The sequence below is a fragment of the Heteronotia binoei genome, chromosome 14 (genome assembly GCF_032191835.1).
Source record: "Heteronotia binoei isolate CCM8104 ecotype False Entrance Well chromosome 14, APGP_CSIRO_Hbin_v1, whole genome shotgun sequence".
NCBI classification, from domain to species: Eukaryota; Metazoa; Chordata; class Lepidosauria; order Squamata; family Gekkonidae; genus Heteronotia; species Heteronotia binoei.
Genome location: NC_083236.1, coordinates 1,668,825 through 1,681,373, shown reverse-complemented (window position 1 = coordinate 1,681,373; position 12,549 = coordinate 1,668,825). Strand labels below are relative to the sequence as shown.

Here is a 12,549-nt window from a genome sequence, read left to right as displayed (position 1 = left end):
TGAACTCTCAAATAAAGCCTTAAACTTTGTATCAAATGAAGTCTGGTTGATTTGAAGTTCCATCGTCTGACAAAAAGCAGTCTTCCACTCATCCCCCTCCTTAATGCACACTCTAAAGTACGCATCTTGTAAGTCCAGTTTTGTGAATATCTTCCCCTCCAAGACCATGCTGAGTAAGTCCTTGATGAGGGGAATGGGATAAACGTTGGAGGTGGAAATCCCATTAATCCCTCGAAAATCAGTACAAAGTCTGAGCGAGCCGTCCTTTTTCCTAAATAGGACGGGGGGAACGTGGGGGGCTGTCGCCGGTCTGATAAAACCCCATTTCAAGTTTTTGTCTAAAAATTTCCACAGTTCTACCTTCTCAGCCCATCCCATCGAATAAAGTTTCGCTTTAGGCAAGGTTTGCCCCGGAATCAGTTCAATGGCACAGTCCGTGTCTCTATGGGGCGGAAGCTCATCAGCCCCCTGCTTACTGAACACCCCCAGTAACTCTCTGTACTCCTTGGGGATAGAGTGGACCTCCTCCATAGTCAAGGAGACCCTTTCATTCCAAGGGGGTGGACGGGGGCCCCACTCTTCATTCCAGTGGTGGGTCCCACATCTCGGGTCATTGAATTCTATTGTTTGGTCGCTCCATCGGATGTCTGGCTCGTGTTGTGCCAACCACCCTACTTTGATGCCCACTGGTACCATTTGAATCTCTTAACACGCAGAGTTCTCCCTTCATTACAGACCCATCCATTTGCTCAAACTGGATGGGACGCGGCAAAGCCATTGTGGGGAGCCCCAGGGCGTCCACTAATTTAGGAGTTATTGGTCCCTCATGCAGCCCAAGTCAGTTAAGGCTTTCACCTGCACGAATCTCTTGAGCTTGCTGTTTAACAAAACTACGGGCACAAAATAAAGGGACCCCGTTACTCTCACCCTGAGTGGTGCCGGTTCTTCGGTGACCTGCTGGCTGGCACCGTTTAGAGCAGGTCATCCTAGTTTCCCGACAGCTCATCAGCCCAGGACATCTCACTCAGCTCATCTGTGACGATGGTGTCATCGTCCTGCATTGAGCTCGCAGCGACGTTGCTCTTAGCCACTTCCTTAGGGCAGCCGGCCGGCTTCTTGGGAGTCAGTGTGCTTGTTTTCGACGCGCTCGATGGCGCCTGGGGAGGGTTCGGGCAGCTACTGGCCAGGTGGTTCAGGTCCCTGCATCTGAAGCACTAACAAGTCCCCGCTGGCTTCCCCGTCACGCCCCCGCCTTGGGGCTTCTTCGCCTCCACTTTCCCCCCGGGCTTCGGGTCCCGACTCGACTTACTGCTCTGGTGCTGACGTTGTATGGCCACTCTCTTCATGTTGGTCTCTACCTCGCCCGCCAGTTGGATCCACCCCACCAGGGTGGTTGGTCTGGCTTGCTGCAGGGCGCGATCTAGAATACTCACATTCAGCCCACGGGTGAAGTGTTCGATCTTCATCAGCTCACTCCATCCCCTTACTTGGGCAGCGTTTGTACGAAATTCCGCTGCATATTCCCAAATTGTCTTCGAGCCTTGCTGCATGTCCCTCAGGGCAGCCAGCGCACGGGTCTCCTGTAGTGGATCCTCGTATTGGGCCAGCAGAGCCTGTAAGAAAGTGGCCACAAAGTCCAGTTTCGGGCTCATGGCCTCATACAAACTCACGTACCATCTCTTCGCGGCCCCCTTTAACTTCGACCCCAGGTAGTCTACACAGCTGAACTCATCAGGGAAGGTGTTTCCCCAATAGTGCATGTAGCTATTAGCCTGGATCATGAAGTACTCCACCTCCTCCGGGTCTCCATCAAAGGTAGCTTCCAGCTCCCATCCACAGCCTCCCTCCCGAGGAGGATGGGGCGCCGCTGGCGGGGGTGGTAGCGGAGCTGCAGGAGGTCTAGGTGGAGGTGGTTGGGGGCTCTCCTCAGGGCCGGCAAACCCAGGATTTGATTGATTTGCCTGTTGAATTCTCCTGCCATCATGGTGGTCATCCCCTGCATCTCATCTCGTAGCCCCTTAGCCACTTCTTCCACCTCCTTCCGGACCATCGCCCGGAATTCACGAGCCATCTCGTCTTCCTCTTCTTTTGGACCTGGTGCGTTGGGGTCCTCATCTCCTCCCCCCGCCGGGGGGTCGGCATCCATGACTGGTACGATCGCGGGCCTCGTTCTATCCTCCTCTCCCGGTCTCGGGTTATCTCCCCCTTCATTAGCCATTTTCACCCGGCGCATGTGCCTGGTTAGTATGGCCTCTCGTCACACTGGGGCCTCATCCATTGTGGTGGTAGAGGTGCGTGGCTGCCACTGCCGAGGGGTGACAAGGAGCTGCTGAATGTGGAGAGGGGGGGAAGGGAAAGAATAATAAGGCAACACGGTTGAGCCCTTCATGACACTTCCCAGACCAGGCTCAAGAAGAACCATAAAACAATCAATTAACAATGGAATTTTACTCATGCTTGACACCCAGGGTTCCTATGCAGAGGCAGGCAATGGCAAACCACATGCTTGGAAAACCCTGCTGGGCAACCATAAGTTGGCTGCGATCTAGTGGCACTTTGTTCATTTACAAAATTTATATCTCACTTTCTATCCCACCATTCTCAGAAAGGCCAACAAGGCCTATAATAAAATCATAGTTAAAACCATCATTAAAACAATTAAAACCAACATAACTGATATCACAAGAGCTGTTGCCAAATTCTTGACTGAAGTTGTCAACGATTATTTTAAGCAGGTTTCGTTGTGATTCTTAACCTTATTTTAACCTTTTTTGCTTCAAACTAAACAAAAGGGGCTCAGCTGGAGAAGGGGGAGAGGTCCTCACACTAGCCAGGGGCTCCAGCATCAACTTTTGAGTAGAGGCATGTTTGTGTTTACTTTTAAGAAAAGGAACTGGTACTGAACAGCACATGTACTGACTTGTACGTGTTAGGAAGACAGTGAAACCCACTACTCAGGCATTTTTTCAGGCATCTTTAGTGACATTGACTTATTCATGAGTTGCACCAAGTCAAGAGCATCCCACCACGGCTGCATTATAGTCTTAGAAGGATCAGCCCCAGCAGACTGTGAAGACGGAAGGGTTTATCTAACCCTTAGGAAACACTGAGCACACCTGGTGGTTGAAGGTTCCTTGGCACTCAGACTGTAAAAGGGCGTGCCTATTAAAACAACTAAGTCCAAAATAAAGTGGGGACCCCACTGACAAAGGGGGTCTTGGCTAGCAGTGTGGAAGATCCCTACATATAGCCAGGGATTCCACCATTTATTTTACACCTTATCTTACTTAGCATTACAGCAGACTGAAATCCAACAATCCAACATTTTTTTACTGTTTTTTACTGCAACAATCCAACATTTTTTACTGTTAAATGGTAGCTCTGAGGGAGACTGGATCAGATGGGGTTAATACAGGAGGATGAATTCTTTTTCTCCTTCCTCCTTCCATGCTGTTTTCTACTGCAGCTGCCTTTGGCTCCTCTGAGGGATCATTTTAGTTGCCTGAATATCACCCCTAATGGAGCAAAAGGCACCTACAGAGGATCACCTGAGGTCAGGAAAACAGGGCAGGGCAGAATTAAACCACCACCACCCCACCATCACTTTGCAACCTGAATCCAAACAAGGGTCTCCACAGCTGCTAGTTAGCAATAAAAATACATGAGAGATCTTATCATAGACTTTCCAGCACTTTTATGTACTCCATCCACTGTAAAACCCAAAACTGGGCTTTTGTTTTGTGTGGGGGTGGGGGGGTATAAATCCAGTGTTTGTAGGCATAAAAACCAACAACGACATAAAACTGATTGACACAAGGCATTACACCCAAGGGCTTTTGCTTTGACATGGCAAGGAGACCCCAGTGAACTTTGTGCCCCCAATCTTCCATAACTGAAGGCGTTCTGGAATAACTGATTTACTCCCCTTTTTGTGAACTGGCAGGATTAAAGGCTCCAGAGCAATCCAACAACAAAAACCTAGCAGCAGTTATGTTGCCACAAAGTGTTATGTATATATAACCTTTGGAATCCAGATACAATGAGGAATCACCCAATAAAATCCAGTACTTAAAATTAACCTCACAGAGCTTAGAATTAACCTTGTAGTACTTAGAATTAACCTCATTGAAATCAATCCAACCCTTCCATTTCTGGATCACAATACAGAATCATAGAAACTTCAACTTAACTTTCTAAAGAATATCAAAACAGTTTTTAGGCATTCACCAATCCAGTATATAAATAATTGTTTCTTACCTGGACCAAATTCCATCCTATTAGGGATTCAGCAATAATGGATGTTACAGTTGTGCATACTCCACCAAAAACCATCAAGTGTGTAGGTCCATATTTTATTGCATCGTAGAAGGCTTTGAGCCCCTTTGCATTGTCACACTGTGGGGAAAAAATATTAAGTCATTAAATGCATTGAATATTGACCAGATTTTTTTTAATACAGTCAATATTAAGTACTAGGAATTCAGCTTTCTATCTCTTCCCCACTCCCTGCAGCTTCTATTTATTTATTTATTTATTTATTTATTTATTTGGGATTTATATCCCGCCCTTCCCACAAGTGGCTCAGGGCGGCTTCCAGTGATAGATCCAACAAAATTACAGTACTTAAACATATAAAGGGATCAACATTTAAAACAGATAAAAACAGATAAAACCATGGTTATCAATAAATATTAATAAATATTAATAAATATTTCAGCTATATATAAAAGAAAGAAATCCGGCAAGTTACATTCTACCTAGGAAAAGGACAGTCTTTCTCCACAGTGGCATCCAAAGTAGTGCCAAAGCAGTTTACATCATTCTCATCTCCCTCTTTTCATCTGCACAACAACTCTGTAAGGCAGGTTAGGCTGAAAGTCTGTGACTGGTCTAAAATCACCCAGTCAGCTTCCACAGCAAGAACCTGGGTCTGGTAGACCCCGCTCTGAAGCACTAATGCTACATCACAATGGCTGTCATGGGGGGGGGGGGTGCTGCTGTTGAACAGGAGCAAGCAGCCAGGTCTACTTAAGTCATGCCAGTCAGTCAGGTGGCATCAAGTTACCCAGAAGGTGCTGCCAGGCCTAGGGTAGCCAACCCCCAGGTGGAGACTGAAGACCTCCTGATATAACATCTGAACTCCAGACAACAAATCTCTTTCCCCTGGAGAAAGCAACTGCTTTGGAGGGTGGATTCTATGGCATTATATTCAGCTGAGTCTTCTACCCTCCCCAAACTCTGGCTGCCTTAGAATCCTCCACAAAATCACTAGGAATTTCCCACCAACCTGGAGCTGGCAGCCCTAGTCAGGACTGGCCCTAATGAGTTCTCCCTCAGAGGCCAAAATAGGCCTGGAAAAGGGTCTCCTCCCCCTGCCTTTTACTGACAGAACCAAACTTGGTTGCCTAGCAATAGCCACTGCCTAACAGTTTCCCCAGTGGCCCAATCCTTGTCTGTTCTGGGGCTGGAGAGTGGAGTTCCTCTGAGCGACACGCAGCTCAGCCAAAGGGAGGGTAGGTGAGCCATCCCCAATATGGATAGGCTTTTTTATGTATGTATGTATGTATGTGTATGTATGTATGTATGTATGTATGTGTATATATATGTATGTATGTATGTATGTATGTATGTATATGTGTGTGTGTGTGTATGATTAGCATAACTAACACGGGAGAAGCTGCACAATGTTTAACAACCAACAAACTTTAAACTGTTGCTAAAAAAATAGACAAAACTCCTAAAAACACTTTGTATCCTTTGCTTTGAGAATTTTTGCTTTCAGAATTGTATCTGACATAGCCTGCCCCTTCATGTAATAAAACAGAAGTCATCTGAAATCACAGGTAAAGACAATGACTGTGAAAACCATTGTTCCATTTGTCTGAACTATGTAATTAAAATCCAACAAAATACAGTGTTGTTTCCACTCAGTATCCCTCTTCTATTGTAATGACCCTCACAATATTCCTTCAGGGCTGAAGTTAGATTTCGCTGATACACACTCCCTCCAGAGCATTACTTTAATAAATATGTTGTTGTATCACTACTTGGAGACCGCAACAGTTGCCATGCAAAGTTTCCTTCTTGCAAGCTGCTTAGAAGGGATGGGGTGAAATATAGACAGATTATGTGCTATTGCCAATTCCCCCCCAGCACTGAGCATGCTCAATGATGAGCTGAACAACGATGGTACCCAGAAAATAAAAAACAACAACAAATAAGTTGTTTCCAGTATATCTTGCATTCCATTTGCATCAAACCTACCATGTTGCAAACAGGTTAGCAACTCATTAACAAAGTTATTAGCTTTTTCAGAAGCTGAGCTTTAATTATGTTCATGTGTTTTTATTGAACTGTTTTATAATTTTAAATGTTAATGTAATTGTTTGAATCTTTTAATGTTTTCCTGTTTGGGGCCCCAAGGACCCTGATATGGTGGAAAGGCAGCACAAAAACATTTTAAATAGAATAAATAAATAAATAGTGGTGCTTCTCAAGAGCTCTAGTTGATTCTAATATTTTGGAATATTTCCAGGACTCAATCACAGAAAAACAGCCAGAGAAGCCGAGTGAGGTGGTGGGAGGTGCTGAAAGAGGCTCCCAGAGTTCCCTTTCAGCTGAGCATGTAAGCAGTGGCCACTCACTGACACAGGAAGCGCTGCTCAGCAGCAGTCTGGAGCTGCCCAGAGGCTTGCCCTTCCCATGGTTTTCCCCAGATGCAGAAAACACCCCCTGCTGCCTGCCCACAACCCCCCAAGGCAAGAAGAACTTCCAATGTTAGACTATTCGGATGCTCAGCTGTAAATAGGTTATTACACCACAGGCAAAAGGTCAGAGAAGAGACACCACAGGGAACTCTCTTAAAACAACTCCGTGTCAACATTCAAGTAGAACACAGCTTTCACAAGTACTGATTCCTCTGTTTGGACTGGAGTTAATTATTTGCATGTGTTATATCATTCTGCTCTTGCACACCTTTTGTTATGTTTTTGTATCGATCTGCCTTTTTGAACTATGATAAATGAGGGAAGAGAGCGAAAATGCAGAGCCATCAGCTCCAGACATTTTTTAAACTGTAGGTTTTTGTACAACACATGGCACTAATCCCAAATCTGACACACAGGGTTAACCACCATTGTTCTGGTTTCAGGCAAATTTATATGCACCTAACATGTCAGGCTGACAGATCAAACTGGAGAAGTCAACAGTTATGGGGACCCTTTCTCCAGATAAACTGGAGAAGAGCACCCTGTCAGGCATGCTATTTCTAAGTACTGGTTTTATATGTACCTAGGAAACAGGCCAGAGTTAAAGCAGGATATCACCTTTGTCTTTTCCCCTTTCTTCTTCTCCCTTCCTCCCCCCCTTTGGATGCATAATAAATCCATCTAGACCCAGGATGTTTTAGAGTAACCTTGTATTAATGGTGTAGAAAGCCTCTCCCCCAGATTCACACAGCCATGCCTTATCAGCTGCAGAGAATGTGTGAGAAATGGAGATGTTGTCATTAGCTAACATTCCTTAGCCATAAAAGAGATACTAGTGAGTAGCCTTTGAACTCTCAACTCAATTTACATCTTTATGTTATTCTTTTGAAGTTATCTGTAACCCTGCCTTTTGAAGTTTGCCTATAAGATACTATCCAATGCTATGTATGCCATTACTTCCAAGGAATCCATCCTTGGAGCAAGCCATGGAGTTTTACAATAAAGCAAGTTTTGATTAAAGAACAAACGCTTGATGATTGTGAAATATCGATGCTTGACACACCCTTCAATAAGAAATCTAATGCAGCCACATTCAATGACTATAACAGCTCTACAGCGCATGAGATTTTTCATGCATTACTTGTTTAAGTGTATAACTAGCAATTAAATCGGAATATAACAAAGACATTCCAAAAACATGTAGTATTTGTTGGGTATCATGCACAATGTATGTCAAGATTGGCTGCTACTGAAGTGTTCATTTGGTTGCAAACCCAGGTTTGCTGCTATGTATTGTGTGAAGAGAAGAAAGACCCAGTTAACACAAAGTGTTATGCACCCCAAGAAGATTGCAAAGTTACATAGAGAAGATGCTGAGCTGCAAAGAGGTTATCCCCATCACAGGCAAAAGGGTCAGAGTGGGGGGAAACTGCAGACAACTCTCTGAACACTGGATTGTGCTGAAAGGGAGCGTCAAACTCTTCCTAGGTAGTCAGCTGAATGTTTCCTGTCACTTTAGTTGTTAGCTGGCACAGAATTCTGCTAGCTGGTCCCAAATACAAATAGCTGAATGATCCAAAACTTAACCATCCATTGTTTAATTTGTTTTGTGCTGTTAAAATTTCCTTTTTATTATAATAATAAGCACATGCTTTCATGAACATATGAAGCCACCACAGAGCCAGATTAACAATTAGGCCAAGTAGGCACTGGCCTATGGGCCCCCACGCCTTTAGGGGCCCCAGTTTCCCTTTACTCCCAGCCCTCCCAGCCTGCACAGCCAGCAGCTGAGCTGCTCTTTGCCTGACTTGCCTGGTGCGGCTGCTGCTGGTTTTGTCCCCAAGTTTGCCTCTCTCTGCCTCTCCCCCCCTCCGCAGTTTAGTCAAAGGGGCTTTTGAGAAGGTGCCTGCAGGCTGCAGCTGGGGCCATGGGAGGCGGGGGGGTGCCTCTCAGACTCTAAGATAATTTGCGAGGGTGGCCCCAAGATTTTGCCTGCCTAGGAGGAGCCTCCACAGGATTTAATCTGGCACTGAGCCACAGGCTCTTCTGATCCAGGATTCTCAACCCTGGCTGGCAAATTGTTGGATTTCTTATACATATATATGATGTTTCTATATGACTGTTCTTATTGAAGGGTCCCAAAGTATTCCTCCAATAAAAGCGGATGGTTGGCCGATGGATGAATTATCTGGGAAAATACATTTGATACTAATTAGCGGCTGGCCGGATAAACTTATCGGCAAAAATATGTGTGGAGTCAATATCTTGTTATGTGACTGCATAATTGCACAAAAATGCTGAAAAAACAACTTGGTTCCCAGAACATCTGAAGATGGTTAAAGTAAACTTTGATAACGGCGTCCTCAACGCATGGAGTCCTAATGAGGATCTGGGAAAACAAGTCTATTAATCTCATTTCGGAAGATGACTTTGACAATGCCCTTGTATGGGGCTTCAATGCGTCCAGCGTGAAGAAATATTGCTAAACAACCTGAATCCTACAGAATAATATTATGGATTTTGTCTATACCCTGTTGGGAAGAGATTAGATTGATAGGAGGCTGAAATGATCTCCTATAGAGGGGTTTCTATAACAATCATCCCAATACTGTAGTGAAATGGAGAAAGGAGAGAGTGAGAGAGAGATTGCCAAATGGGGAATCAGCCTGTCAGGAATTCAGGCATGAGACACAGAGGAGAGATTCTTATTAAATGGATTTGTTAGACTTTCCTAATAGGCTAGGGAATTATAGTGGTTATATAGAATGCACATACACACATACATAGCCTTTCCCTTTTATATATATATTCATATATGGCAATATTCCTGGTCTCACGTGTGATTTTATTATGATATATTATGATATTATGTTTTATTATGATATATGTGTATTAAGGTATTGATTAGAATGGGTGAGATAGGGTTCCCAGGCTTTCATGGGAAGCTGTTGGTCCCCGATGGGGATTTTTGCCCTTTAGGGTTCAGTGGCCTATCTGGTACTAATTAGCATAAGTATTTGGCAACAATACGTGGTTTCTTATGTGACAGGGGCTTTTGGGGCTTTCCATCCAAAAGATGACGAAATCTGGGTTTCTGGATTCTGACTGGATAGAAGGAAAGGGGTGCTTTCTGGATTCTGATTGGATAGAAGGAAAGGGGTGCTTTCTGGATTCTGATTGGACATAAAGGGAAAGGGCTGATGCTATGGAAAACGTATAATTGGGCTTACCAAGAAGGGTGCAGTTGGTTAGCCAGTTAGCTAGTTAACAGTGAGTTTAAGGGAAGCCTCCTGAGAAGCAAGACCCCTCAACATTGCTGCATAGACAACCACCTGAAGCCATAGGAGAGGTGAGGAGGAAATGCTTTTTGCTATCTTTACAATGGCTTTGCTTATATTAAATGTAATAGGCTAAGGAATCTGAGCATAGGAAAGACTATAACCATGTAACTAAGCAGCTATGTAACCATGGGTCATGTAACCACACACACCCATGAGTCCATGTAGTCATTTAATCATGTGAGCTACTAGTCTCACAGGGCAAGACAGTGATTCTGGTAGTAGTAGACACCTTTTCAAAACAGGCGCACTTTATTCCCTGCGATCAACTGCCCACTGCCAAGAGGCTTGCCTATCTATTTTTCCATCATATTGTGAAATTACATTCATTCCCTGGCAAGGTCATTAGTGACAGGGGCCCGCAGTTCGTTGCCAACTGCTGGCGGGAGTTTTGTAAGTTATCTGGTATAGAACAGGGGTTGAGCTCCGCCTACCACCCGCAAACAGACGGACAGATGGAACGCGTGAACGCTTTGTTGGAACAGTATTTAAGGTGTTATGTAAACCACCAACATACCAACTGGGTGGATCTTTTACCATTTTTAGAATATGGTTACAACAACAGCATGCACAGCTCAACCAAGGCTTCCTCTTTTCAGATTGTGAATGGATATGAGGGGAAGCCTGTTCCTCTCCTGCCAGGGGTCGAACGAACCTGCGACCCCACCTCGTTCAAATAATGGTGGGGAAAACTCGGGAGTAGCTGGAAAATGATCCAAGAGAATCTGGAGGTGGCAAAAGAAGAGTATAAAAAGCAGTATGACACGTGTCATGTACCGGTGGGGGATTATAAGGTGGGGGATTCAGTGTTTGTGTCAACCAAAAACCTCCCCCTGAACCAGCCATCCAAGAAATTGACCTACAGATTCTTGGGTCCTTTTAAGATCAATTGGGTGATTAATAAGGTTACAGTGAAACTAGAACTGCCCAAAATGTTTAGTAAAATACACCCTGTCTTTCATTGCAGTCTTCTGCAAAGAGACCCGGGTGGTTCTTCTTGGCACCCTCGACCGCCAGCTCCACAACCTATCCAGATTGGGAATCAGAATCATCATGAACTGCAGGAGATTTTAGATTCGAAATTGAAATGTGGAATGTTGTATTGTTTGATCAAATGGAAACATTTCCCAGCCAGTGAAAATGAATGGGTGGCTGAGAAAGATGTGTTAGCTCCTGACTTAGTAAATAAATGTCAGAAAGCATTTCCTCAGAAGCCCCAAGGTTGATTTTAGGGGGGGGGGGGGGAAGTATGTCAAGCATGAGTAAAATTCCATTGCTAATTGATTGTTTTAGGGTCCTTCTTGAGCCTGGTCTGGGAAGTGTCATGAAGTGCTCAACCATGTTGCCTTATTATTCTTTCCCTTCCCCCCGTCTTGCTTTATGGCTAGCAATTAGTAGTAATGGGAACTGAAACCAAGTAATCAGCACCTTCTCACACATCCCGTGAAGGGATATAGGCCATCTGGAGAAAGCAAGGACGAAGTCCTGATAATGCTATGGGAACCTAGACATTTATGAGAATTTATGTGTGAATGCTACCCCGCAACCCCATTCCTTAGAATCCCTTTGAAGTAAGCCTCAAAAGTATTGTATCAATGTATCAGTTTCAATCTTCTCAAGAACTGTCTATGCCAAAGTATCGGTCTATCAATAAACGTAGTCTTTGTAGCAACTTCGACTCGTCATTGAGCCCGCATGCTTGACAGCTCTCTGAAATACCATCTGTGACTTTTCTGAGCACCGCTCCCCACCCAAGATGGCCCCTGCCCCATGTTCCAGGAAAGTGAGCTTGGCCAATGCCCAGTGAGGCTTGTACCCACTGAGAGGTGGTTCCTATCTTGAATAAAAGAGGGAGGGGATTTGACTTAATACATCACTACGCCACACTGGCTCCCCAGTCAGCATTGCCCTGGCTCAGTTTGGTTACTTTACCAGCTAATGATCCTAGGAACACGAAGGAACAGAACAAAGATAGAACCACCACTAGAACAGGTAAATCACAACCAGAGAATACATATGAGAGGGGTTAAAGAAGACTTAGAGCCAGCAGGCATCTTCCCCTGTAAACTGATCACATGGGTTTGGTCAGACTCAGGATCCTGGTTTTGTAGACATTCCTCTGTTCTTTCTGAGGTTTTTGTTTTGTTTTGGGTGGAACAAAATGCCCTCAGAGCAGAAGGAATGCTCACCTGAGTACCTAAGATTCCATTCTTGCACAGAGGAGGAAGAGAGCATCTTGGAATGGACTCCCAAGAATGGCGTCTCAGTGACAGACAGGAATTGATGACCACATCCTGCAACACTCTTTGCCAAAGGCAGCAATCGACTGAGGAGAAGAGGGGAAGTTTGTAGAGCCTGGCAAAGGTCGAGGCTGAAGAGCATGTTCCCACCTTGCGTATTTCCTCAACTAAGGCTTGATGATCAAAGGCTGCAGCAACAGTGGCTGCATTCCTCACTGACTGGACAGTGATTCCTACAGGAACTGGAATATTGCTTGCCTTGTA

At 44.8% G+C, this 12,549-nt stretch overlaps 1 protein-coding gene across 1 annotated transcript in view; it reads right to left on the bottom strand.

Moving 5' to 3' along the window:
• The window catches only part of GABBR2 (gamma-aminobutyric acid type B receptor subunit 2), an 824,150-nt gene that overhangs the window by 703,687 nt on the left and 107,914 nt on the right, over window positions 1-12,549 (bottom strand). Inside the window, exon 2 of the mRNA XM_060254061.1 lies at window positions 4,258-4,395. Coding sequence (XP_060110044.1) covers window positions 4,258-4,395 — 138 coding nt within the window. The remainder of the gene's footprint in view (window positions 1-4,257; window positions 4,396-12,549) is intronic.